Below are 27,799 nucleotides of genomic sequence, written 5' to 3' on the forward strand. Positions count from 1 at the left end.
TTAGCCGGGCGTAGTGGCACATACCTGTAATCCCAGCTACTTGGGAGGCTGAAGCAGGAGAATCACTTGAACCCAGGAAATGGAGGTTGCTGTGAGCTGAGATCGTGCCATTGCACTCCAGCCTGGGCAACAAGAGCAAAAACTCCATCTCAAAAAAAAAAAAAAAAAAAAAAAAAAACGAAAAGAAAGAAAGAAACCAAATGGGTCTAAGTTCTTCCTAGGACTGTGAGCTTTGAGTTTGCTTATTTGCAGACTTTAAAAGTAAACATGACCCCAGGAAATAATGTGGTCCAGTCTCTTGCCTTAAATACCTCAAATCACCACTTTTTCATTGCTATTTAGGGAGAGGTAGATGATTCCATTTTAGGCATAGAGAATTTTCATTTCCCTGATCTTAGTTGTCTGCAGTATTTTCCTCTACCTATTCTTCAGATGATTGTTTTTCAGTGCAATAAGTAGCAAGGAAATGATTCATCTCAGCAGATAGATAGTAGAAATCTATCCCAATCAGGTGTTGAAATAGCAAGTAATGAGATGAAATCCGAAAGAGGTGGTTGCAGCCAAATAAAATGCCTGTAAAACTTTCAAACAGTATGGTACCAGGTATAAAGAAACAGCACAAAGCAGAAATGGTGCAAGAGAAATGTAATGTACTCAGGAATACATTCAATAGTAGAAGCAATCCACATAGTACAAGGAAAAAATTAAGGTGCTTTTTTCACTTTTCATCATTTTATACCAAGGATTTAAAATCCCCTATAAGGCCAGGCGTGGTGACTCACACCTGTCATCCCAGCATTTTGGGAGGCCAGGGTGGGTGGATCACCTGAAGTCGGGAATTCGAGACCAGCCTGCCCAACATGGAGAAACCCCATCTTTACTAAAAATACAAAATTAGCTGGACGTGGTGGCGCATGCTGCAGTCCAATCTACAGCTACTTGGGAGGCTGAGGCGGGAGAATTGCTTGAACCCGGGAGGCAGAGGTTGCAGTGAGCTGAGATCGTGCCATTGCACTCCAGTCTGGGCAACAAGAGCGAAACTCTGTCTCAATAAATAAATAAATAAATAAATAATAAAATAAAATAAAATAAAATCCCTGACAAACACAGTGTATCTTTGTGCCTTGTACCTTATGTCTTAACACAGGGCTTTGCAGAGGAAATCTGCACATGACTGTCATAAAAGCACCTTGCAGATATCTAGAAGAGACATCGTAAGTGGCTCATTTAAACTATATAAAAACTAAGTGCCTGTTCAGATGGCCAGATTCAGATTCAAATTCCAATCCCTAGCAGATTATTAGCTATTTAAAGGCCTGGATTAGCTGGGTGTTGTAGTGTACACCTGTAGTCCCAGCTACCCAGGAGACTGAGGTGGACGGATTACCTGAGTCCAGGAAACTGAGGCTCCAGTGAGACAAGATCATGCCACTGCACTCCAGCGTGGGAGACAAAGAGAGACCCTGTATCAAAAAAAAAAAAAAAAAAAAAAAAAAAAAAAAAAGCCTGGGAGTGGAGTCAGGGGAAGGAGGTACATGTGAAGGTTTGTTACACAGATAAACTCATGTCCTGGGTATTTGTTGTATAGATTATTTGATGACCCAGGTATTAAACCCCAGTACCCAACAATGTTATAAAGTGCCATTTGAGCATGGTGATGATATTTTAAAATTTTACCTCTCTGAGCGTAGCACAGTACCTGGCACATACTAGGTACTGGACAAATAGTTATTGGAAGAAGGAATATATATATACACACACACACACACACACACACACACACATATATATATATATTTTTTTTGAGATGGAGTCTTGCTCTGTCGCCCAGGCTGGAGTGCAGTGGCCAGATCTCGGCTCACTGCAAGCTCCGCCTCCCAGGTTTACGCCATTCTCCTGCCTCAGCCTCCCGAGTAGCTGGGACTACAGGCGCCCGCCACCTCGCCCAGCTAGTTCTTTGTATTTTTTAGTAGAGACGGGGTTTCGCCATGTTAGCCAGGATGGTCTCGATCTCCTGACCTCGTGATCCGCCCGTCTTGGCCTCCCAAAGTGCTGGGATTACAGGCCTGAGCCACCGTGCCCAGCCAATTTTCAGTTTTAGAGATGAGGTCTTACTCTGTCACACAGGCTGGAGTGCAGTCGTGCCATCATAGCTCACTTCACTCCAGCCTTAAACTCCTGGGCTCAAGTGATCCTCCTGCCTCAGCCTCCTGGGTAGCTAACAGGCCTGCACCACCATAGCTGGCCAATTTTTTTTTTTCTTTATTGAGACAGGGTCTCACTCTGTCACTCAGGGTGGAGTGCAGTGGTGTGATCTCAGCTCACTGCAACCTCTGCCTCCAGGTTCAAGTGATCCTTCCACCTCAGACTCCCAAGTACCTGGGACTCAGGCATGTGTCACCACACCTGGCTAATGTTTTCTATTTTTGGTCGAGACAGAATTTCACCATGTTGCCAAGGCTGGTCTCGAACTCCTAAGCTCAAGTGATCCACCTGCCTTGGCCTCCCAAAGTGCTGGGATTATATAGGTGTGAGCCACCACACCCGGCCCCAGCCTTTTTTTTTTTTTTTTTTGTAGAGATGGAGTCTTGATGTGTTGCCCAGGCTGGTCTTGAACTCCTGGCCTCAAGCAATCCACCCACTGCAGCCTCCCAAAGTACTGGGATTACAGGTGTGCGTCACTGTACCTGGCCTTAATAGTATTTTTTTTTTTTTTTTTTTTGAGATGGAGTCTCGCTCTGTCACCCAGGCTGGAGTGCAATGGCATGATCTCACCTCACTGCAACCTCTGCCTCCGGGTTCAAGCCATTCTCCTGCCTCAGCCTCTCAAGTAGCTGGGATTACAGGCACCTGTCACCACGCCAGGCTAATTTTCGTATTTTTAGTAAAGATGGGGTTTCACCGTGCTGACCAGGCCGGCCTCAAACTCCTGACCTCGTGATCCACCCACCTTGGCCTCCCAAAGTGCTGAAATTACAGGCATGAGTCACCGCGCCCGGCCCAATAGTATTTTATTAATAGTATAAAAGCCTTTTTGGCCAGGCACGGTGGCTCAGGCATGTAAATCCCAGCACTTTGGGAGGCCGAGGCGGGTGGATTACGCAGTCAGGACATTGAGACCATCCTGGCCAACATGGTGAAACCCCGTCTCTACTAAAATACAAAAAATTAGCCGGGTGTGGTGGCAGGCACCTGTAGTCCCAGCTACTCGGAAGGCTGAGGCAGGAGAATTGCTTGAATCCCAGAGGTGGAGGTTGCAGTGAGCCGAGACTGTGCCACTGCACTCCAGCCTGGCGACAGAGTGACACTCCGTCTCAAAATAAATAAATAAAAGCCTTTTTGCAGCCAGGTGAGGTGGCTCACGCCTGTAATCCCATCATTTTGGGAGGCTGAGGCAGGTGGATCACGTGAGGTCAGGAGTTTGAGACCAGGCTGGCCAACATGGTGACACCCCATCTCTACTAAAAATACAAAAAATTAGCTGGGCATGGTGGCACACACCTGTAATCCCAACTACTTGGGAGGCTGAGGCAGGAGAATTGCTTGAACCCAGGAGGTGGAGGTTGCGATGAGCCAAGATTGCACCACTGCACTCCAGCCTGGAAGACAGAGTGAGACTCCATCTCAAAAAAAAAAAAAAAAAAAAAGGCTGTGTGCAGTGGCTCACACCTGTAATCCCAGCACTTTGGGAGGCTGAGACGGGTGGATCAAGAGGTCAAGTGTTCGAGACCAGCCTGGCCAAGATGGTGAAACCCCTTCTCTACTAAAAAATACAAAAATTAGCTGGGCGTGATTATGGGCACCTGTAATCCCAGCTACTTGGGAGGCTGAGGCAGGAGAATCGCTTGAACCCATTTGGTGGAGGTTGCAGTGAACCAAGATCGTACCACTGCACTCTAGCGTGGGCAACAGAGTGACACTCTGTCTCAAAAAATAATAATAAATAAATAAATTAGCCAGGTGTGGTGGCGCATGCCTGTAATCCCAGCTACTTAGGAGGCTGAGACAGGAGAATTGCTTGAACCTGGGAGGTGGAGGTTGCAGTGAGCTGAGATCGCGCCATTGCACTCCATCCTGGACAAGAGCAAAACTCAGTTTCATTAAAAAAAAAAAAAAAAAAAAAAAGCCTTTGGTTTCACTTGATTTTACTTTATTACTTTTAAAAAATACTGATTTGGCCTGGCACGGTGGCTCATGCCAGCACTTTGGGAGGCCAAGGCAGACGGATCACGAGGTCGGGAGATTGACACCATCTGGCTAACACGGTGAAACCCTGTCTCTACTAAAAATACGAAAAATTAGCTAGGTGTGGTGGCAGGCACTTGTAGTCCCAGCTACTCAGGAGGCTGAGGCAGGAGAATGGTGTGAACCCAGGAGGCAGAGCTTGCAGTGAGCCGAGATCGTGCCACTGCACTCCAGCCTGGGCGACAGAGCAAGACTCTGTCTCAGTTAAAAAAAAAAAAAATCTTGATGTAACACTTTGTGATACAACCATTAGAAAGTCTAATTTTAAGTTTAGTTATTCTAATACTTCACTTTAATGGCTGTCATAGATGAAAAGATATTTCATAAAGATAGAGGAAGAGATGCACTCTTATTGGCTATATCTATTAAAGTACTTATTTTCTTTTAGTCCCATCATCCAGTTCTGTAAAGGTTTTTGTTGAAGTTTGACTAGTACATTTCCATTCTCTCTGCTGTCAGTCAGTAATTCCTTCCTTCCTTCCTTCCCTCCCTCCCTCCCTCGCCCTTCCTTCCTTCCTTCCTTCCTTCCTTCCTTCCTTCCTTCCTTCCTTCCTTCCTTCCTCCCTCCCTCCCTCCCTCCCCTCTCTCTCTCCTTCCCCCCCCCCTTTCTCTTTAATAGAGATGGGGTCTCGCTGCGTTGCCCAGGCTGGCCTCAAACTCCTGGGCTCAAGTGATCCACCCCTCCTACTCAGCCTCCCAAAGTGCTGGGATTACAGGCATGAGCCACTGTGCCCAGCCTCAGTCAGTAATTCCTGTAAATGAATTTAAAGACACTGCCTTTTATTTTTTCAACAAATAAATTTTAAGACCCACTGAAATGCATTAATTGGAAAATGTTTAAACAAGTAGAAAATTGTGTTTCAAAAATTCCAGTGCAATGTATATATTAGAGTTTTAATAGGACACACACACACATACACACAGTTTCCCATGCAACAAAGTCACATACTGATGGAAATATTTCCAAGACACTCTCTCCAAAGTGTTTATTTCTTTCTTTCTTTCTTTTTTTTTTTTTTTTTGTTTTTTGAGACGGAGTCTCGCTCTGTCGCCCAGGCTGGAGTGCAGTGGCGCGATCTCAGCTCACTGCAAGCTCCGCCTCCTGGGTTTACGCCATTCTCCTGCCTCAGCCTCCTGAGTAGCTGGGACTACAGGCGCCCGCCACCGCGCCCGGCTAATTTTTTGTATTTTTAGTAGAGACGGGGTTTCACCGTGGTCTCGATCTCCTGACCTTGTGATCCGCCCGCCTCGGCCTCCCAAAGTGCTGGGATTACAGGCGTGAGCCACCGCGCCCGGCCCAAAGTGTTTATTTCAAAACCCATCTACACTAAAGGGAGTGGGAAGGAAGGAAGTTAATCTCTCACTCATTGCTAAAACTTTACCTTAAAAGAAAATGTGCGGCTGAGCACGGTGGCTCACATCTGTAACCCCAGCACTTCGGGAGGCCGAGGCGCGCAGATCACCTGAGGTCAGGAGTTCGAAACCAGCCTGACTAACATGGCGAAACCTTATCTCTAATAAAAACACAAAATAAGCCAGGCGGGGTGGCACATGCCTGTAATCTTAGCTACTCAGGAGGTTGAGGGCAGGAGAATAATTTGAACCCAGGAGGCTGAGGTTGCGGTGAGCCAAGATCACGCTATTGCATTCCAGCCTGGGCAACAGGAGCAAAACTCTGTCTCAAAAAAAAAAAAAGAAAAGAAAAGAAAATATGTGTGTTTAATATCCTCTACATAGAATATAACCCACAGGGATTATCACAGAAAAGGTAAAGAAATCTGAATCACTTATATTTTTTGTCAGCGAAAATGCATAATTCTTCTTGATAGTCAAATACTCTTTTAAGTAATAACAACCAGAGCTTGTGTAAATCTGTTCTTGGTAGTAGATATTATACTAAGAGATTTTTATATACATATGTATCAACTCACTTCATCCCCAGAACAACTCAATGCAGCAGATACCATTATCTTCATTCCACAGATGAAGAAACTGAACCTCAGAGTGTTAAATGATTTTCCCGGGATTACATGGCTGGTGATGGCAGAACTGTGGTCAGAACCTAGGCAGTGTGTGTCCAGGATCTGTGCTTTTCACTTCGAGTATCTTGAATACTTTGCTAGAAAATAAAAAGTTTTCACAATCACTCCCCATCTCAGCATAAAGTATTATGTAGATTCTATTGAAGGGATTTAGTTTTACAAAATTAACCACATCAATGATGTCCTATACTACACAAAACTGCAATACTGATTGTGGATGAACTAGGGCACCCAGTCAACCCTTTCAATTGTGGAAAGTCTGTCCTTCTCAGGTTACCTCACACAGCACACCTCTGACATAACTGACAAAGGACTGTATGAGCATGCCAGTGTCACATTTATGTTAAATAATAAAGCTTAATTTTTTTCTTTCTTTCTTTTTAGACAGGATTTCACTCTGTCACCCAGGCTGGAGTGCAATGGTGTGATCTTGGCTCAATGCAACCTCTGTTTCCCAGACTCAAGCCATCCTCCTACCTCAGCATTCTGAGTAGCTGGGATTACAGATGCACACCGAGTAGCTGGGATTACAGATGCACACCATCACGCCCAGCTAAGTTTTATGTTTTTGTAGAGACGGCGTATCATCATGTTGCCCAGGTTGGTCTTGAACTCCTGAGCTCAAGTGATCTGCCTGCCTTAGCCTCCCAAAGTGCTGGGATTTCAGGCATGAGCCAACCTGGTCTGTTTCTTACTTTTTAGAGAAAACAAATGGATGTTGCAATATTTTCTTTCTGTTCTTTCTGAACTTGTAGTAGATTGCCTTGAGCACCCTTTGGATGTCCACTCTCCACTTTCAATACCATTTGCCTTAGCAAATATGAAGAAATTTAAAATTATCCAGGAGAAATACAGTTTCAGCAAAACAGATACAGAGGAATTACATAGGATAATCAAAACAACTTCCTAAATATAATTTGAGAAATAAAAGGAGGCCAAGTTTAGATTTTAATTTCTGATAATGATGAAATGTAATTTTTTTGAAATGTAATTTTAAATGTAAGATTAACACAAGGCTGCATTATAAGAGTGTGAACTGGCCAGGTGCGGTGGCTCACGCCTGTAACCCCAGCACTTTGGGAGGCCAAGGCAGGCAGATCACCTGAGGTCAGGAGTTCAAGAGTAGCCTGACCAACATAGTGAAACTCTGTCTCTATTAAAAATACAAAAATTAGCCCAGCATGGTGGCAGGTGCCTGTATTCCCAGCTACTTGGGAGGCTGAGGCAGGAGAATTGCTTAAACTCAGGAAGTGGAGGTCGAAGTGAGCTGAGATCGCACCACTGCATTCCATGATACTTAGGACTTACTTGATCCTTTATAGAATTCCATGGTTCATACTGGGCATCTCCTCTAAAATCTAAAGAAAACATGGAGAAAATTTGGGAAAAACTCCTATGAGAGTCGTAAAACATTTTAAAAAATGAGAGAAAAAGTTAAAAGAACTGGGGTTGTTTATCTTAAAAAACTTAGGGGAATTTAAGAGTCTTCTTGTGTATGAAGAGTTATAATTCCTTCAGGTCTACTTAAGTCTTTGACACATCTGGTTGGGCCAGACACAGATTCCTTAGAGAATTTGTTAAGGAAATAACAGCAACACCTCTCTTTATGCCAGAAGCTATTAAGCCCTTGCATTTGAAATAGGTTCAATCATTAATTGCACATAATAGAAGTAAATAACTGAGTCACCAAATGAACAGTGTTTAAGAAAAGCTATTATTCTCTACTGATAAGCAACTGAAATAATAGTTATCTTCAAAGTCCACCTAGCAGGTTTAGTCCACCTACACTATTATGATCCTCTGGACATAGAAACTGCTGACATGACTTATGTAAATAAGTTATCGTCAACTATTAACAGACTTTTATTTTATGTACATAATAGACTAAATGAGATACAGAAAAAAAAGAGAGAAAAATGAATGATTTATGTTTTATTCTTTATACTCATAAAAACTAGATTGGAAGACAATGAGATTTCCCTAATAGGAAAATATAATAATATTATTTTAGATAATTAATGGTCTTAGGGAAATTTTTATTTATTTTTTATTTTTTATTTTTTTGAGACGGAGTCTCGCTCTGTTGCCCAGGCTGGAGTGCAGTGGCGCAATCTCAGCTCACTGCAAGCTCCGCCTCCTGGGTCCACACCATTCTGCTGCCTCAGCCTCTGAGTAGCTGGGACTACAGGTGCCTGCCACGACGCCTGGCTAATTTTTTTTTTTTTTTGGGGGATTTTTAGTAGAGATGGGGTTTCACTGTGTTAGCCAAGATGGTCTTGATCTCCTGACCTCGTGATCTGCCTGCCTCGGCCTCCCAAAGTGCTGGGATTACAGGCGTGAGCCACTGCACCCAGCCAGGAAATTGAAAATAATTTCTAGCTACTTTTTATCAAAAAGCTGATGCTAGCAGTTTAAGGTTCTGATCTCCTAACACTTCCCCTTGATTTTTGTCATGAGTCTAATATAGAAAGTGAGAAAGTCCTGTGATCTGAAAAGCCTTATATTTGATCCTAATGTAGTCTTGTTTTAAAATAGTTTCTTCCCTGTTATGAAACACACTTGAACTTCAAGCATTTCAGTTTTGAGTTTGAACTTGGCTAATTTGGCCCAAGAAATGATGTTCAGCTTTGGGCCTCCCACCTATACACCTATACCCCCACCCGACAAAACGAACACATGCTGAACCATTTTCCGAATCAAAGAAACAAGTTAATTCTGCTCTGTGCTAAAGAGGCATTAATTGCTCTCAATTTCAGTTCCCATCAGGTGTTTTTTTGTTTTTGTTTTGTTGTTGTTGTTGTTGTTGAGATACAGTCTTACTCTGTCACCCAGTTGGGGTACAGTGGCACAATCTTAACTCACTGCAACCGCCCCCTCCCGGGTTCAAGCGATTCTCCTGCCTCAACCTCCCAAGTAGCTGGGATTACAGGGGCACACCATCATGCCCAGCTAATTTTTGTATTTTTAGTAGAGACAGGGCTTCACCATGTTGGCCACTCTGGTCTCAAACTCCTGACCTCAAGTGATCCGCTTGCCTCGGCCTCCCAAAGTGCTGGGATTACAGGTGTCAGCCACTGCACCTGCCCAACTGAGGGTTGTTTTTTTTTTTTTTTTCAGACAGAGTTTTGCTCTTGTTGCCCAGGCTGGAGTGCAATGGCACCATCTCAGCTCACTGCAACCTCTACCTCCCAGGTTCAAGCGATTCTCCTGTCTCAGCCTCCCGAGTAGCTGGGATTACAGGCGCATGCCACCATGCCTGACTAATTTTTGTATTTTTAGTAGAGACGGGGTTTCATCATATTGGTCAGGCTGGTCTCAAACTCCTGACCTCAGGTGATCTGCCTGCCTTGGCCTCCCAAAGTACTGGGATTACAGGTGTGAGCCAGCGTGCTCGGCCACTGAGGGTTTTTTTGGTTGTTGTTTTTAAACACAGGGTCTCCCTCTGTTGCCCATGTTGGACTGCAGTGGGGCAATCATAGCTCGCTGAAGCCTTGACCTCCTGAGCTTAAGTGATCCTCCCACCTCAGCCTGCCAAGTAGCAGGGACTACAGGTGTGCACCACCATACTCAGCTAATTTTTTTTTATAGAGATGGGGAGGGGTCTCACTTTGTTACCCAGGATGGTCTCAAACTCCTGGGCTTAAGGGATCCTCCCATGTCGGCCTCCCAAACTGCTGGGATTATAGGCATAAAAGCCACCACTACTGGCCTGCGTTTTTCTAACTGTATCTTGGGTTGCTTTGAATTTTATTAAATTGTTTTACTCAGAAAATTTAATAAATTAGTCAGCTGGGCATGGTGGCTCCCACGAGTAATTCCAGCACTTTGGGAGGCCAAGGTGGGAGGATGACTTGAGCCCAGGGGTTTGAGACCAACCTGGGCAACATAGGGAGACCCTGTCTCTGCAAAAATAAAAAAATTAGCCAGGCGTGTTGGTGTGCACCTGTGGTGCTACTTGGGGGGGCTGAGGTGGGAGGATTGCTTGAGCCCTGGAGGTCGAGGCTGCAGTGAGCCATGGTTGTGTCACTGCACTCCAACCTGGGCAACAGAGTGAGACCCTATCTCTAAAAAAAAAAAAAAGTGGGACCCTGTCTCGAAAAAAAAAAGAGAGAGAGAGAAAGAAAAACAAAAAAAAAAAAAAAAAAGAAGAAGAAGAAAAGAAAATTTAGGCCAGGCTCGGTGGCTCACACCTGTAATCTCAACACTTCGAGAAGCTGAGGTGGGCAGATTAATTGAGGTCAGGAGTTCAAGATCAGCCTGGCTAAAATGGTGAAATCCTGTCTCGACGAGAAATACAAAAATTAGCCAGGTGTGGTGGTGTGCACTTGTAGTCCCAGCTACTTGGGAGGCTGAGGCAGAAGAATTCCTTGAATCCAGGAGGCAGAGGCTGCAGTGAGCCGAGATCGCACCACTGCACTCCAGCCTGGGTGACACAGCAAAATTCCATCTCAAAAAAAGAAAAAAAAAAGAAAATTTAATAAATTAGTCACTTTTGTTTCCCCATATTTTTACCCATTTTTACAGCAAGCTTTTCCTTTTAATTATTACAATCTGAGCCAATTCATAGTTAGGATTATGTTTTTTAACTATCTTCTCCACAAAAATGGTTTTATTTTATTTGATACTGTGGAATGTTGCGATTAGAATGTCAGCTGATAAACACAGCTAGAAACTGTAGCAACAACTTATGGTGTCTGACCCACTTTAGCAGGTGAGTCTGTAGCAGAATGAGGGAAAAGGTACTCTAAAAAGCAATGCAAATAATATGAATCAAAACCATCCTTTGCGAGGCTGGGCGAGGTGGCTCACACCTGTAATCCTAGCATTTTTCAAAGCCAACGTAGGAGGATCATTTGATGCCAGGAGTTCAAGACCAGCCTGGGCAACATAGTGGGACCCTGACTCTACAAAAAAGTTTAAAAATTAGTTGAGGTGGTGGCACGAGCCTGTAGTTCCAACAACTCAGGAGGTGGAAGGATGGCTTGAACGCAGGGACTCGAGGCTGCAGTGAGCCGAGATCACACCACTGCACTCCAGCCTGGTGGGTGACAGAATGAAATCCTGTCTCAAAAAACAAAACAAACCAGAAAGTGTTTTGCTTTTGTAAGCATACAGTTGGTAGGATTATTCTTATCTCTCTAGACTTAACATTTTATCTGCTATAAAACAAGTATTCCTTTTTTTTTTTTTTTTTTTTTTTTGAGATGGAGTTTCGCTTTATTGCCCAGGCTGGGGTGCAGTGGTGCAATCTCGGCTCACTGCAACCTCCGCCTCCCGGGTTCAAGCGATTCTCCTGCCTCAGCCTCCTGAGTAGCTGGGATTACAGGCACCCACCACACCTGGCTAATTTTGTATTTTTAGTAGAGACAACGTTTCACCATGTTGGCAAGGCTGGTCTTGAACTCCTGACCTCAGGTGATCTGCCTGCCTTGGCCTCCCAAAGTTCTGGGATTACACGCATGAGCCACTGTGCCTGGCAAAAAACAAGTATTCTAATGAATAGCAGCCCTCACTAATGGAAGTGATATTTCTTGTATTTTTATAGCCCTCACTTCTTCCAAGGTTCTGATAAAAGAACTACAGAGGGTTTTATTATGATATAAAAAAGTAATAATGCTTCCACATAAGCCACCATTTTAGAGAAAAGGTTTCCCATTTTGAATAGTGGAGAATGAAAACCAAGCATTCATTTCATTGCAATATATGATCTAAAATAATCATAATAACCATATTATATGGCTGGGTAGTTGGTTTTTGTTTGTTTGTTTGTTGAGACGGAATCTCACACTGTCGCCCAGGGTTGGAGTGCAATGGCGTGATCTCAGCTCACTGCTACCTCCACCTCCTGGGTTCAAGCGATTCTCCTGCCTCAGCCTCCCAAGTAGCTGGGATTACAGGTGCCTGCCACCACGCCTGGCTAGTTTTATGTATTTTTAGTAGATACGGGGTTTCATTATGTTGGCCAGGCTGGTCTCGAACTCCTGACCTTGTGATCCACCCAGCTCAGCCTCCCAAAGTGCTGGGATTACAGGCATGAGCCACCGCCAAAATTTCTAAAACCTGGCCATTTTAATACTATTACAAATGAAATATATATAACATTGGCATTTTAATATGTGTTTTAGAGCTAATAATGATGACAATAGCAGTCACTTGACATTATGTTACAGGCATTCTACTAAATTCATTTGATCCTCATAGCAATTTCATGAGATTAGCACTATTATCTCTGTTTTACTGAAGAGGAAAAAGCACTATTATCCCCAGGTTACTGACGAAACCAGTGCTCAGAGAAGTGAAACAATTTGCCCAAAGCAGAAAGTGGCAAACCAGGAGTTAAACCTGGGTCTGTCCAATTCCAAAGCTTGTGTTCAAAATCTCTATACTATAGATAAAACAGATGAACAAAATATTTGCCCTATCTGAATGAACAGAATCATATTTTCAAAGAAAGTATTGGGACCCATAGTCTGATAAAAAGCTCTATTTTAAAAATTTATTTACATGAAATATTTCATAAAGGTATAAACATCAGCTAGACATTTAGCTGAACATTCAACAACTTTTTTTTTTTACAGTCTAAACTTGGAAACATAACAGAAAATGGGGATATAACCTATATATCTATCTATAGGTGAATATGATTAATCAAAGTGATCAGCCTTGGCCGGGTGTGGTGGCTGAAGCCTGTAATCCCGGCACTTTGGGAGGCTGAGGCAGGTGGATCATTTGAAGTCAAGAGTTCGAGACCAGCCTGGCCGACATAGTGAAACCCTGTCTCTACTGAAAATACAAAAATTAGCTGGGCATGGTGGCGCATGCTTGTAATCCCAGCTACTGGGGAGGCTGAGGCAGGAGAATTGGGAGGCAGAGGTTGCGGTCAGCTGAGATCATGCCACTGCACTCCAGTTTGGGTGACAGAGTGAGACCCTTTCTCAAAAAAAACAACCAAAACAACAACAACAAAGAAATCAGCCTTAACATTTGCCCTTAAAACCAATTTTAGACTGGGTGTGGTGGCTCATGCCTGTAATCCCAGCACTTTGGGAGGCCAAGGCAGGTGGCTCACCTGAGGTAAGATGTTCAAGACCAGCCTGGCCAACATGGCGAAAACCTGTCTCTACTAAAGATACAAAACATTAGCTGGGCATGGTGGCAGGCGCCTGTAATCACAGCTACTCGGGATGTTGAAGCAGGAGAATCGCTTGAACCTGGAAGTCGGAGGAGGTTGCAGTGACCTGAGATCGTGCCATTGCACTCCAGCCTGGGCAACAAAAGTGAGACTCTGTCTCAAAAAAAAAAAAAAAGAAAGAAAGAAAAAAACTAATTTAATTACAGTGAAAAAGTCCTTAGTAGTCTGTGAATATATTTACCTCCTCTAGCTTTTTGAGAAATCTAGCTATTAAACTGCAGCTCTCAGACTGTAAAGGCAAAATGCCTAACATCTTGTCAGCTGATCAATTGAACCCAGCCTCAGCAACACAGTGAAACCCATCTCTTAAAAAAAAAAAAAAAAGAAAAGAAAATACATAAAATGTTTATGGGAGGTGATCTCCGTGTGTGTGTGTGTGTGTGTGTTCTTCACAATAGGACAAATTTATCGAGAAATGTTGTAGTGGTTCCCAGATGTTTATTTTTTAAAAAAGTCAAAATGTGGTGATAGCCAGGTGTTTGTCTCTAAAGTGAGAATGATGTCATTCCACTTGGAGTTTATTGACACAGAACTTCCTTTTGTCTGAGAAATCTCCAGCACTGTGAATATGGCTTTAATTAAGAGATACACTGATCACTTGTTGATTTTGTTACAAGGGAGGAACTTCTCTAATCTATGTGGACTGCTTTGTGGACCACAGTAAAACATAAAAAGGACCACTGGCAATGTGTTGATTTGTATCTACTGTATTCTTATATTCATTTCTGAAAACTACTGTTTATAAAGTTCTGTAGGATTACTGAAGTATAAAATGTATTTGGATTCGCAATCCACTTTTTAAAGAGAGGCCATATTGTGGTTATTGACATTAAAAATGAATGTTCTTACCCATACTTGTGGGGCTAAATCTTTGAATATCATTTTAAAACATGAGGAAATGTCTTCTGAATTTAGGGAAGTCACACATAGATCCGACTTCCTCTAAAAACCTTTGGCACTTTATTTGTTCATAGATTTGTGGCAAGTTCTCTGGAATCATATGATCTAAAGTACAAATCATTGTCTCAAAATCTAAGGCATGATATGCACATGGGAATCTTTAAGTAGTTGTCTGAGTCTATCTTCAAGTGATATCTGATAAGACCTAAATTATAGTAGTGTCGTGGGACGAAGAAAACAACCCACTCTACTTTAAAATCTTAACCACTTGACTCCACATCCATTGAACCATGTAATTCTTAGTTCTCCATTCAGCTTCTCTATCTGTTAAAAGAGAGAAACAGGTCTAAAATGCAACTTCTGTAATTCAAGAATGAGTAATAAGGAGCTGTAAAGTGTGCACTCGGCTGACTTGGAGATTAATGGGAATAAAAAGTAGATCTAAAAAGATGTAGGAAAAGAAATTTCTCTGCACATAGGATCTGCCAATTTGTGAAAGTTCTCCACTGTTTATAAACACAAGGGCCGTAACTCTGCTAATGAAAAAAGTGGAAAACTGTCCAAATAATGCTAAGTGAATCACAGTTATTCTCAATTATTTGGATACTTAATTCACTCCTCTGAGTTTCCAGTTTACACCAAGCCAACCCCCAACACCCCGGGCTGACCCGGGGGGTCCTGATCCCTGCACACACCAGGTCATCTCCGCTGGGCCCTGGTGCTTTGGCCCGTGCGGGTCTTGAGCCCCAGGGTAGCGGCCACTGAGGGCGCAGCAGCGGGAAACACCGGAGTCTGTGACTCCAGACAGGACCCACCGTGTCCTCTTGAACTTTGCACAGCGCGTGACGGGGGCAGACAGCGCACCGCGGCCCGGCCTTTCGCGGGGGTCCTCGGGGAAGAGAGAGGAGCGCGGGCTTCTTCGGAGGCCTGAGCCGGACGCAGCCTGCAGCCCCTCCCCGCACGGGCTGTCCCCGACCCGCCGCTCGCGCCGCTCGCGCCGCTCTGCTGGGATCCGGCGCCTTCCCCGGCTGTCCTCGGCCTCCCGCACGCTCCGCGGGAGGAGCCGCCGGCGGCCGTGACGCGTCAAGGAGGAAACGCCGGCGCCCGGCAGCCCTGCCGGGAAGGAGGAAGCGCAGTGCGTTCGGCTCCGCGCCCACTGCGCCGGGAGTAGCACCGCGGGGCCGGGTAGGTGCGGGACCGGCGGGAGGGTCCGCGCGCCCGGGACTCAGACGGCGGCCCGGGGCAGGAGGAAACGGGGCGGGGCGAGGGCCGCCCGGGCCTCGGCCGCTGCCTGTCCTCGGAAAAAGCCGTACCCCCGCCCAGCCCCCGGCTCCTGGAGAGTTTGTGGTCTTTGTTTCCACGAGGTGAATTCAGATCCTACCTCGAGATTCCTAAACGTCCAAGGGGTGTCGGTGGCTGGACCTTGTTAACCCGCACGCAGCCGCCGAGCCTGGAGGAGCCGGGAACGCCGAGCTGAAAGTGGGTGCAGGTCACCTGCGAGGGTCGGGGAGGGGGCAGGCGCCAGAGTGGGGTGGATGGAATCGTTTAACCTGTTGTCAGCGGATGTGTAGTAAGAGATCTTAACACGTTGCATCTTTTAAGTTCTCTGTGATTTGAACCCTTACGTCTCTTCAAGTGAATCTGGCCCTGTTAATTCTCAGTTTTAGCCATGGGCATGTACCCACTAGAAGTGCTTTGAGATTTTTAGATTCTGTCATTTTTAGTCATCGTTACTTGGAAAGAGAAAAGAGAAAGGAATCATCTCATGAAACTTAAAACGCTTTCGTTGAGTTGTGCACAGTGACTTCTGAACCATGAGTAGAATTTCAGTCCTGCACCAGAGACTACTTAGGGTGCACTTGGGTGCAAAATAAATACAGAGCACTGTAATTTCTAAATCTTTGTCAAAGTGAAAAAAAGACTGTTGTGTATTTTGATTCTCTCCCTTCTCACCAGATTGAGACTTCACCCAGCCAATCTGGGAGGTGCCTTCTTTATTTACCAAACACTTACATAGTTCTTACTATGCGCTGGGCTCTTTCTAAGTGCTTTATAAATATTAAATCAAATTATTAACTCAACATATTATAGCGGTTCTAGCAATGAAGAGGTTATCCATACTTTAGTTCCCCAAATGTCGTTGGAAGAGCTATAAACATTAGAAGAAGTTTTAGGCGTGTTTTAGCACCGGCTGTGCCGCTGGTCCCCTTGGCTACCACTTCTGTAAGACAAGCCACCACCCCTGCATTTCCCTGGGGTAAGGGAGCCTGAAGCTCCTGGGAATGCGACCTGTTCAAAGTGGTGTTGGTCAGAACATGAATGACTTGTGTAACATGGTCTCTGTCAACTGCCATTGTGCCCATCGGCTAACTCTGGAGACACCGGAACTTCCCCTTCTTTAACTGCCACTGCATGGAGCCTACTTTTGTTTTTGAAAAGAGCTTTGTTCCTAATCTGTTCGACATTATTTATATGAAATTATTTATATGACATAGTTTAGATATGAGGGTCAGATTGAACTTGAAATGTACTATAAAATAGAACATTTTTGTTTGCACACATCAATATAACAAACAACGTTTTGTAATTTTACTGCTATTTGCTCTTGGAAACATTGAATTGGTAGGTCAGCCTCATAAGTGTACATTTTGTGATTTGCAGATATTCAGAGAGGATATTTTTTCAGAATAACATGCCCTCTTCAAATGTGCACCATTAGAGACCCAATGGGGTGACTAAGATAGACATGATTCTTGTAATTATGGTGACTATGAATGTAATGTCAAAATCTGCACATCAGACTAGCTTTCTGACTCCCTCTCTCCCTTTCTGCGCCCCCTCCCTCCCTTTCTGCGCCCCCTCCCTTATCTCTCTCTCATATATTTAACTTTTCAGGGAGATGATTAAGTGAGCCGATAAGCCTTATTTAATAGGATGATGAAGTGTCTCTTGAAGCAAAAAGGCTCATGTTCCTCTGATATAGTAATAATTTATGGCACAACAGGCATTAGTGTCATTCGTGAATTCAGTTTAGCCAGATGACCCCTGGCATTTTCATGGCTTGCAAAGTGCTTCCAGACATACTCATTTACCCTTCAGAGAGATCTGTGTAGTTGATCTCTTAACTACTTTTTATTACCTGTTTTTACAGGTGGAGAAACTGAGGCATAGAAATGTTAAAGTGCTTTAGCCTGGATTGCACAGCAGGTGAGAGGCAGAGCTTGAATGGAGGGCAGGTGTGTGGACAGTGCCTGGCACGTGCAGGCCTGTAATAAACATCTGTGGAATGAATGACTCTTCATGGCTTCGGATACCTTGCTCTTCAAAACATGTCTCTCAAAATACCATAGTAATTGATTTATGCCTGAGAGATTTTCCAGGCCTAGTCCAATGCCTCTCTTATTTCAAACAGTATCTGATACAGCACATTTTCTACAAAAAGGATGGGAATGCCCTTGGACTCATTTCTTAGGATTTGCCACCTCTGGTTTTTGAAAAAGAAAATAGGTGGGGTGTTTCTTTCATCCTACTTTTTTTCTCTGATTTTGAGAGTTTAGAACAGACACATGGTATTTAAGTTCGTGTTGACAGCCTTCTTTTTTTCTTTCTTTCTTTCTTTTTTTTTTTTTTTGAGACAGAGTCTTGCTGTTTTGCCCAGGCTGGAGTGCAATAGCGCAGCCTAGGCTCGCTGCAACCTCTGCCTCCCGGGTTCAAGCAATTCTCCTGCCTCAGCCTGGGACTGAGTAGCTGAGTAGCCTGAGTAGCTGGGACTACAGGCGCATGCCACACAGCATTTTTTTTGTGTGTTTTTAGTAGAGACAGGGTGTCACCATGTTGGTCAGGCTGGTCTCAAACCCCTGACCTCAAGATCCGTCCGCTTGGCCTCCCAAGGTGTGAACCACTGTACCTGGCCACAGCTTACTTATCTCTCTGAACTACTTAGATTTATGATCAAGTTCAAACTCAGTGATCATAGGTATTGTAAATATTTTTGAAATAAAACTATGTGTTTTACTGAAATATTGCAATGACTTTAGCATAAAGGGTCTTAAAAAATACACACAAAATTCCTCAACTATTTATATGCTTTAAGCATAGCCCTCTGTACCTAAAGTATGTGATTTCCAAGTGGATAACCTTCAATTAGAGAGGATAATATGGTCATTATCTGGCGGGAGGAGAGATGAGAGATGGGATGGCCTTTCCCATGAGGTGTATTAGGCAGTAAGAAACCCTTAATGAAGACAGAGTCATCTGCCTGTCAACGCTTTTTTTGTGTGGGAGTGGAATAAAATACCTCTGAAACCTGCCTTGTTTCAGAAACCACTTTACCTTTTCCAATTCTCATGTTTTCTCTTTTTTAAAAAAATTAATGTAAATTACTGACTAAACTGCTGATTCATGAAACTCAAATTATGTAACATGTTATTCCTGACGGATGTAACAGCTCCCATATTATTTTAAGCAACTCAGTGTCTCTGTTTTCCTTTACCTTTTCCATTTCTCATGGTGGAGACTTTGCTCTCATTTCACTCCCCTGCCCAGTATCATGGAGAAAAGTGGTAAATCTAAGAGGTGCTACTTCCACATCTTGTAGTTCACATCAAAGAAGTTTTAACTCAATGCTAACTTTCAGTTGTCATTGCCGAGGAAGACAATGTGGAAATCAGATGTTAAAGGCCAATTGAAAGCATCACCCAGTAAAATTGTATTGGCTGTCTGAAGCTGAGCCAGAGGCTTTTCAAAGGGAGTTAGGGCAGTGTGCAGTATCATTGCCTTTGTCCAATTTCTCAAATCCTTTCCTATTTCTCCAGAGTTCTGAAAACCTGCCTAAGTTCACCTCCTTGTAGCCACTGTTATTCTATTACGCTAAATCAAAATCTGCTTTCTTTGGGTGGGATTGGGGGTGACTGAAAGAAACGTGAAGATACAAGGGAAATTGTTAGAGGGCGAGGGACTGTTAATATGTAAGACAGAAAATGGAGGTGTGTGTGAAATAAGTAATGTTAGTGAGGTCTTGTGACAGAGGATTCCTGTGCAGTGCAGCTGTGCTTCCCCTGACAGGGCCGTATATATAGGAAAGACCTATATGGAATGAAAATTTGAGAAGAACTAGAAACATCTCTTGGCATGATACGATATTGGTGGGCAGAGTTACTTTGTACCATCAAGTGCAGAAGTGTTCTTGTGGGTAGCTCTTTCTTCAAGCCACTAAGTGAGTTTGTTGGCAGATAATTAAAATGTAGAGGCCAGGCACGGTGGCTCATGCCAGTAATCCCAGCACTTTGGGAGGCCAAGGCGGGCGGATCACCTGAGGTCAGGAGTTCGAGACCAGCCTGGCCAACATGGTGAAACCCTGTCTCTAATGAAAAAAAACAAAACAAAACATAAATTAGCTGGGCATGGTGGCGCATGCCTGTAAGCCCAGCTACTTGGAAGGCTGAGGCAGGAGAATCTCTTGAACTCGGGAGGTGGAGGTTTCAGTGAGTGAAGATTGTGCCATTGCACTCTGGCCTGGGCAACAAGAGTGAAACTCTTTTTCTAAAAAAAAAAAAGAGAAAGAAAAAAAAGGCCGGGCACGGTGGCTCACGCCTGTAATCCCAGCGCTTTGGGAGGCTGAGGCGGGCGGATCACCTGAGGTCAGGAGTTTGAGACCAGCCTGGCCAACATGGAGAAACCCCGTCTCTACTAAAAATACAAGATTACCTGGGGATGGTGGCACATGCCTGTAATCCCAGCTACTCGAGAAGCTGAGGCAGGAGAATGGCTTGAACTCAAGAGGCAGAGGTTGCAGTGAGCCGAGATCACGCCACTGCGCTCCAAACTGAGCGACAGAATGAGACTCCTTCTCAAAAAAAAAAAAAAAAAAGAAAAATGGATTTCATATGTAATATATTCATAGGACTCACTGATTAGCCAGTCTACAGACTGCTGAATGAAACGTATTCAAGTACAGCGGTGCTTCGTAAGTTTGAAAATAAGAGGGAACTTTATTATTCTAGTTATGTTTTTAATTAATTATTATTATTATTATTTTTGAGACAGAATCTCGCTCTCTTGCCCAGGCTGGAGTGCAGTGGCATGATTTCAGCTCACTGCAACTTCCACCTCCCAGGTTCAAGCGATTCTCGTGCCTCAGCCTTCTGAGTAGCTGGGTCTACAGTTGTGCACCACCATGCCCAGCTGATTGTTTTTGTATTTTTGGTAGAGACAGGTGTTGCTGTGTTGGCTAGGCTGGTCTCAAACTCCTGGCCTCAGTTACCCACCCGCCTCAGCCTCCCAAAGTGCTGGGATTACAGGCGTGAGCCACCGTGCTCGGCCTACTGTAGTTATTTACCTCCCTATTTTTTTTTTCTTTTTTTTTTGACATGGAGTCTTGCTCTGTCACCCAAGCTGGAGTGCAGTGGCACAATCTCGGCTCACTACAACCTCCCCCTTTGGGGTTCAAGCGATTCTCCTGCCTCAGCCTCCGAAGTAGCTGGGACTACAGGCGCCTACTACCACACCTGGCTAATTTTGTATTTTTAGTAGAAACAGGGTTTCACCATGTTGGCAAGGCTGGTCTTGAACTCTTGACCTCAAGTGATCTGCCCACATCGGCCTCCCAAAGTGCTGGGATTACAGGCATAACCCACTGCTCCTGGCCTACCTCCCTATTTTCTAACCAAAAACAGATAAAGATTAACTTAAAATGATTTAAATTCCAACTCAGCATCTATACATGCAGATAAACATATATATATGTGTGTGTGTGTGTGTGTGTGTGTATGACCAGTATATAGTCTACGTAATCTAATGCACATGTATGTGGTTTTTGTTTTCTTTCTTTTTTTTTGAGACAGACTCTTACTATGTTGCCCACACTGGAGTGTAGTGGCACGATTTTGGCTCACTGCAACCTCTGCCTCCCAGGTTCAAGTGATTTTCCTCTCTCAGCCTCCTGAGTACCTGTGATTACAGACTCGTGCCACCACGCCTGGCTAATTTTGTATTTTTAGTTGAGACAGAGTTTCTCCATGTTGGTCAGGCTGGTCTTGAACTCCCGACCTCAGATAATCTGCCCGCCTCAGCTTCCCAAAGTGCTGGGATTACAGGCGTGTGCCACCATGCCCGGCCAGATGTATGTTTTATATATGACTAGCTCAAAGGGAATTTTGGACTCATATTCTTAGTTTCCCGAGAAAACACATGCATCTTCACCCCCATTTTAATTTTAGTTTTGTCTTCCATTTTTTAAACTTTAAATTATAAAGGTATACAAGACTGAGGTAGGAGGATTGCTTGAGCGCAGGAGTTCAATATTACGGTGAGCTATGATTGTGCCACTGCACTCCAGCCTAGGTGACAGATTGAGACCCTATCCACCCCCGAAAAAAAAGTATGTATGCTCTTAAATTCAAGCAATTGAGAAGCATATGTAATAAAAAAAAATCCTCTCCACTCTAATTTTATCCACAAAGATAACCACTGCTGCAGCTGTTTTTATACCCTTCTAGACTTTTTCATGCTTACATAAATTTGTGTATCTATATACATACACAAGAGTTTTTGTTGTTGTTGTTTGTTTTTTATAATGGGAATTGTTTTACACGATTTGTTATTTTGGTTTTTAAATTTTATTTATTTATTTATTTATTTATTTATTATTTTTGTGTGTGTGTGACAGGGTTTTACTTTATCTCCCAGGCTGGAATGCAGTGGCACGATTGTGACTCACTGCTGTTTCGACCTCTAGGGCTCAAGCGATCTTCCTGCCTTGGCCTCCTGAGTACTGGTGTGTGCCACCATACCCAACTAATTGTTTTTAATTTTTAGTAGAGACAAGATCTTACTATGTTGCCCAGGCTGGTCTTGAACCCTTGGGCTCAAGTAATCCTCCTGCCTCTGCCTCCCAAAGTGCAGGAATTGCAGATGTCAGCCACTGTGCTGTGCCCATCCTGTTTCTTATTAAACCTATATATAGACATCTATAGATCTATATCATTAGTTTTGATAGCTGCATAGTATTCCGCTTTATAGTTGATTATCCATTTTCTGTTATTTCTATTGCTAACATTTTTACCATTTTGAGTCTTTTAAAATATATTTAAATCACCAAAGTAATACTTTTTTGGACAAATAAAAGAAGAAATAGAGAAAATAAGAATTACCAGGAAATCTATCACTCATTGGTAAACCGCTATTAGCATTTTTGAGTATGTCCTTCTAGGCTTTTATTTGTGTGTGCATGTGCATATCTTCAATGCCGTTTTTAAAAGTTTCCCTTATACAGACTTGCTTTGTTGGTTAGAGAATCACACTTACGTAGCCAGCCAACGTCACAGATTCCGTGCACCTTTGAACCAGTTATTTTACTGTTTCCTGGCCACCTGCCATGCCCCAGCCCTGGCTAACACTCTTGGAAATTTATACTACTGCTCATAAAGGGAATAACAGTGTGTGGATAGATTGACAAATCCATCCAAATTAACATAAAGCACATGTTCTTCTAATGAGAGTCTGTCAATATTTGTATTTTAAGTTCATCTAAAATACAAGATATTTAAGAAGAGAAATGATAGGATGTTCACATGTAATTGATTGTAATCACTAAAGGAGAAGCAGAAATAATTGACTCGAATCAAGGAAAAAGTGGCTGTTCTAAATTTCAGTTAGGAATTAGAACAACTGGCATGGTAGCTCATGCCTGTAACCCCATCACTTTTAGAGGTTGAAGTGGGCAGATCACTTGAGCTCAGGAGTTTGAGACCAGCCTGGGCAACATGGTGAAACCTAGTCTCTACAAAAAATACAAAAAATTGGGCCAGGCATGGTGGCTCACGCCTGTAATCCCAGCACTTTGGGAGGCCAAGGCGGGTGGATCACCTGAGGTTAGGAGTTTGAGACCAGCCTGGCCAATGTGGTGAAACTCTTTCTTTACTAAAAATACAAAAATTAGTTGGGCGTGGTGGTGGGTGCCTGTAATCCCAGCTGCTTGGGAGGCTGAGGTAAGAGAATTGCTTGAACCCGGGAGGTGGAGGTTGCAGTGAGCCGAGATCACACCATTGCAGTTCAGCCTGGGTGACAAGAGCAAAACTCTGTCTCAAAAAAAAAAAACAAAAACAAAACAGCAACAAAAAAAAAACCTCTCTCTCTCTATATATATATAAAATTAGCCAGATGTGGTGGCACACACCTGTGGCCCCAGCTACTGGGAAGGCTAAGGTGGGAGGATTGCTTGAGCTGCAGAGGTGGAGGTTTCAGTGAGCTGTGATCATGCCACTGCACTCCAGCTTGGGTGACAGAGCAAGACCCTGTCTCACAAACAAAACAAACAAAAAAAGAAATTAAAACAGTTGAACTTGAGATGTTTTGAAATACTCGTCTAATAATGAGTACATTGTTTATAGTATAATTGGTTTAAACAGCGCTGCCACCAATGGTGGGAATAGGTGACCTTGAAGTTTCTTGTGATCCTATTATAGGCTGTCTCAGAGTCAGTAACACTTGACTTAGTATAATTTCATGCACACAACTCCCTCTTCACATACTAAAGCCACCAGTCTTTCCAGACAGCATTGGTCTGTGCTGACATCTCTCCATCCATCCGCTTTTCTTCTCCCAAGATGTGAGTACACAATCTACCGCACATGGTCCACAGCAGGTGTAGGCTCCTGCACCCATTGTGGCCTCCCCTGCTTTCTGAGAGCTTGCTCTCCTTTATAAACCTTGTTCTTTTTTTGCTCTTCTTCCACCTCTTGCATCAAGAAAATTTCTGTCTTTTCTCTATCCCACTGTCTTCATGTTGGTCTTAAGCAAAATGGATACTAATCATGGTAATACGTTTAAGAGCAGGCCTTTAATAAGGAAACGGAAAGCTTTTAGTTTGGGAAGAAACATAGACATTATGAAGAACTAGTGGTTTCAACCATCAAAGCCCTTGAGAGTACCTAGTAATTCCTTTTAAAATATCCATAGAAGTCCACACCCACCTCCTCTTCTCTAAAAAAGCTCTTTTTCCTGAAGCATCGGCATGAACTATAAAATTTAAAGCTATTTATCTTTTTTTTTTTTTTTTTTTTGGCTCGTGTCATTGCAACAGCATTGTTTTGTGCTTTTTTTTTTCCCCAGTTAAAGATGTCAGTCATGTTATGGATTGAATAGAGTGTTTTGCTCTTGAAAGCTAACTCCCAGATATGACCACTGTTCCTTTTAGAAAATATATCTAAAGTTCTATCAGACTTTAAAATAACCTTTTTGTTTTCAAGTAAGTTAAAGACTAAGAAGGGTATCTTGGGCCAAAGGTTAGCAATCTTTCAGAAGTGGTATGTCAGGATTCCCAACCACTTCCTTCCAGATTTTTATCAGTAGAGATATGCACTGGTGAGAGCTTGGATCAGATCCTTGGGACTTACAGAGGAAGCAATACTGGTTCAGGAATTCTAGGTCCCTGCTGGAGACTCTTAACAAGAGTTGGAGATAGAGGATCAGGCCCTGGAAACTGACTGCATACCAACTTCAGCTTGCCTGTAAAGGTGCGTGGGCCAGATGGTATAGGAAGCTCCACACCGAGACAATAGCTACTTAAGCTGCACTGAGAGTAAAGGCTTATTTTCTCACAAACAACAGTGGAAAAGATTTTGTAATCCCAGCACTTTGGGAGGCCGGGACGGGTGGATCACTAGGTCAGGAGATCGAGACCATCCTGGCTAACACGGTGAAACCCCGTCTCTACTAAAAAATACAAAAAACTAGCCGGGCGAGGTGGCGGGCGCCTGTAGTCCCAGCTACACAGGAGGCTGAGGCAGGAGAATGGCGTAAACCCGGGAGGCGGAGCTTGCAGTGAGCTGAGATCCGGCCACTACACTCCAGCCTGGGCGACAGAGCGAGACTCCGTCTCAAAAAAAAAATAAAATAAAATAATAGAAAAGATTTTGTAAAGATGTTTTTGGTTTGTTTTTGTTTTTTGTTTTCCTGAGGTCTCACTCTGTCACCCAGGCTGGAGTGCAGTGGCGCGATCTCGGCTCACTGGAACCTCCACCTCCTGAGTTCAAGTGATTCTCCTGTCTTAGCCTCCCAGGTAGCTGGGACTACAGGCATGTACCACCACGCCTGGCTGACTTTTGTGTTTTTAGTAGAGACAGGGTTTTACCGTGTTAGCCAGGATGGTCTTGATCTCATGACCTCATGATCCGCCCGCCTTGGCCTCCCAAAGTGCTGCGATTACAGGTGTGAGCCACCGCGCCTGGCCTCTGAAAAGATGTTTTTATTCAGCCTCCCAACCACATGGTGCTAACATTGATGATGGCTTAGACATGAGAGTGCTATATCATTTACTTGTTTAAACTGTTACTGTATTAGGTCGTTCTTGTATTGCTGTAAAAAAATAGCTGAGACTGAGTAATTTATAAGAAAAGAGGTTTAATTGGCTTCTGGTTCTGCAGGCTGTACAGGAAGCATCTGCTTTTGGGGAGGCCCCAGGAAGCTTACAACCATTGCAGAACATGAAGGGGGAGTAGGGACATCACGTGGCGAGAACAGGAGCAAGAACAAGACTGGGAAGGTGAAGGTGCCACACACTTTTTTTTTTTTTTTTTTTGAGACGGAGTCTCGCGCTGTGTCACCCAGGCTGGAGTGCAGTGGCACGATCTCGGCTCACTGCAAGCTCCGCCTCCCAGGTTCACGCCATTCTCCTGCCTCAGCCTCCGAGTAGCTGGGACTACAGGCGCCTGCCACCACACCCGGCTAGTTTTTTTTGTATTTTTAGTAGAGACGGGGTTTCACCATGTTAGCCAGGATGGTCTGGATCTCCTGACCTCGTGATCCACCCGCCTCGGCCTCCCAAAGTGCTGGGATTACAGGCTTGAGCCACCGCGCCCGGCCAACCACACACTTTTAAATGACTCGTTATGGTGAAGACAGCACCAAGCCATGAGGGATCTGCTGCATGATCCAAACACCTTTCACCAGACTTCATCTCCACCATTGGAGATTACAGTTCAACGTGCGATTTGGGCAGAAACAAATATCCAAACTGTATCAGGTACCATTGTTAATAAACATTCAGAAGTAAGATTTTGTTATTTTTATTTATTTATTTATTTTGTAAAAGGGTCGGCCGGGGGCGGTGGCTCACGCCTGTAATCCCAGCACTTTGGGAAGCCAAGGTGGATCACCTGAGGTCAGGAGTTCGAGACCAGCCTGATCAACATAGTGAAACCCTGTCTCTACTAAAAATACAAAAAAAATTTAGCCAGGCATTGGTGGTGCATGCCTGTAATCACAGCTACTCGGGAGGCAGGAGAATCGCTTGAACCCAGGAGCCAGAGGTTGTGGTGAGCCAAGATCACGCCATTGCACTCCAGCCTGGGCAACAAGAGCAAAACTCTGTCTCAAACAGAAAAAAAAAAAAGAAAAGAAAAAGGGTCTTCCTCAGTCACGTAAGCAGGAGTGCAGTGGTGCAGTCTTAGCACACTGCAACCTTAACCTCCCAGGCTCAAGCCATCCTCCCACCACAGCCTCCCAAGTAGCTGGGAATACAGGCACGCACCACCACACCCAGCTAATTTTGTTTATTTTTTGTAGAGATGGGGTCTCACCGTGTTGCCCAGGCTGCTCTCAAACTCCTGGGCTGAAGCGATCCCACATCCTTAGCCACCCAATGTGCTGGGATTATAGGCAAGAACCACTTGGCCCAACTGTTATAATTTGTTAAAAATAGCTCTTATGTTTTGTAATTCTACATGTATGTAGTTGTACACAGTTGACAATTTAGTCCATTCTGACACAAGTACCTTTTTCTCATTTCTAATTGATCTCTTTTTATCCCACTCTCTCTTCTCACCAATATTTGGTTTAATTTTTTGTGTGTCTGTAAGGAGATTTTTTCCTGATGAAAGACAAGATATTCCAATGTTTTAGCAGAGAAAAGTTTTTAAGATTTCTTAGACTGTACCCCCTTTTCCCTTTGAACTTTGTCTCCCCTTTATATTTCTATTGTTTCTGACTTTTGCTAACATTAACATCATTTATTTCTAGTCTTCCTTTTAATTTTTTTATTAGGACTACCGGCTCATACCACCATGCCCAGCTATTTTTAAATATTTTTTGTAGAGACAGGGTCTAGTGAGGGTCCTGTTGCCCAGGTTAGTGTCATACTCTTGGCCTCAAGCTATCCTCCTGCCTCAGCTTCCCAAAACACTGAGATTACAGGCGTGAGCCGCCATACCCAGCCTATTTCTCCTTTTAAAAGTCCACTAAGGCTGGGCATGGTGGCTTATGCCTGTAATCCCAGCACTTTGGGAGGCTGATCACAAGGTCAGGAGTTTGAGACCAACCTAGCCAATATGGTAAAACCTCGTCTCTACTAAAAATACAAAAATTAGCTGGGCGTGGTGGTCGACACCTGTAGTGGTCGACAGCTGCTTGGGAGGCTAAGGCA

At 43.8% G+C, this 27,799-nt stretch overlaps 2 protein-coding genes across 15 annotated transcripts in view; one reads left to right on the top strand and one right to left on the bottom strand.

Annotated features, from left to right (window-relative positions):
- Nucleotides 1-909: 909 nt before the first annotated feature.
- Nucleotides 910-16,733, bottom strand: LOC114680271 (uncharacterized). Its single transcript, XM_077942777.1, has 6 exons — nucleotides 16,501-16,733; nucleotides 15,817-15,929; nucleotides 15,195-15,603; nucleotides 6,177-6,364; nucleotides 1,388-1,463; nucleotides 910-1,042 (listed from the first exon to the last, which is right to left on the bottom strand). The coding sequence occupies exons 1-4, from the start codon at nucleotides 16,731-16,733 to the stop codon at nucleotides 6,301-6,303; spliced, it is 819 nt and encodes a 272-aa protein (XP_077798903.1). The 3' UTR covers nucleotides 910-1,042; nucleotides 1,388-1,463; nucleotides 6,177-6,300.
- The window catches only part of SGK3 (serum/glucocorticoid regulated kinase family member 3), a 147,716-nt gene continuing 134,985 nt past the window's right edge, over nucleotides 15,069-27,799 (top strand). For 3 of the 14 annotated variants that reach the window (XM_015145488.3, XM_077943717.1, XM_077943720.1), the window contains exon 1: nucleotides 15,069-15,564. The gene's annotated coding sequence lies outside the window, so the exon portion shown is untranslated. The remainder of the gene's footprint in view (nucleotides 15,565-27,799) is intronic. The other 11 variants (XM_015145486.3, XM_077943730.1, XM_077943724.1 and 8 more) reach the window with 10 other exon arrangements.

The sequence above is a fragment of the Macaca mulatta genome, chromosome 8 (assembly GCF_049350105.2).
Source record: "Macaca mulatta isolate MMU2019108-1 chromosome 8, T2T-MMU8v2.0, whole genome shotgun sequence".
NCBI classification, from domain to species: Eukaryota; Metazoa; Chordata; class Mammalia; order Primates; family Cercopithecidae; genus Macaca; species Macaca mulatta.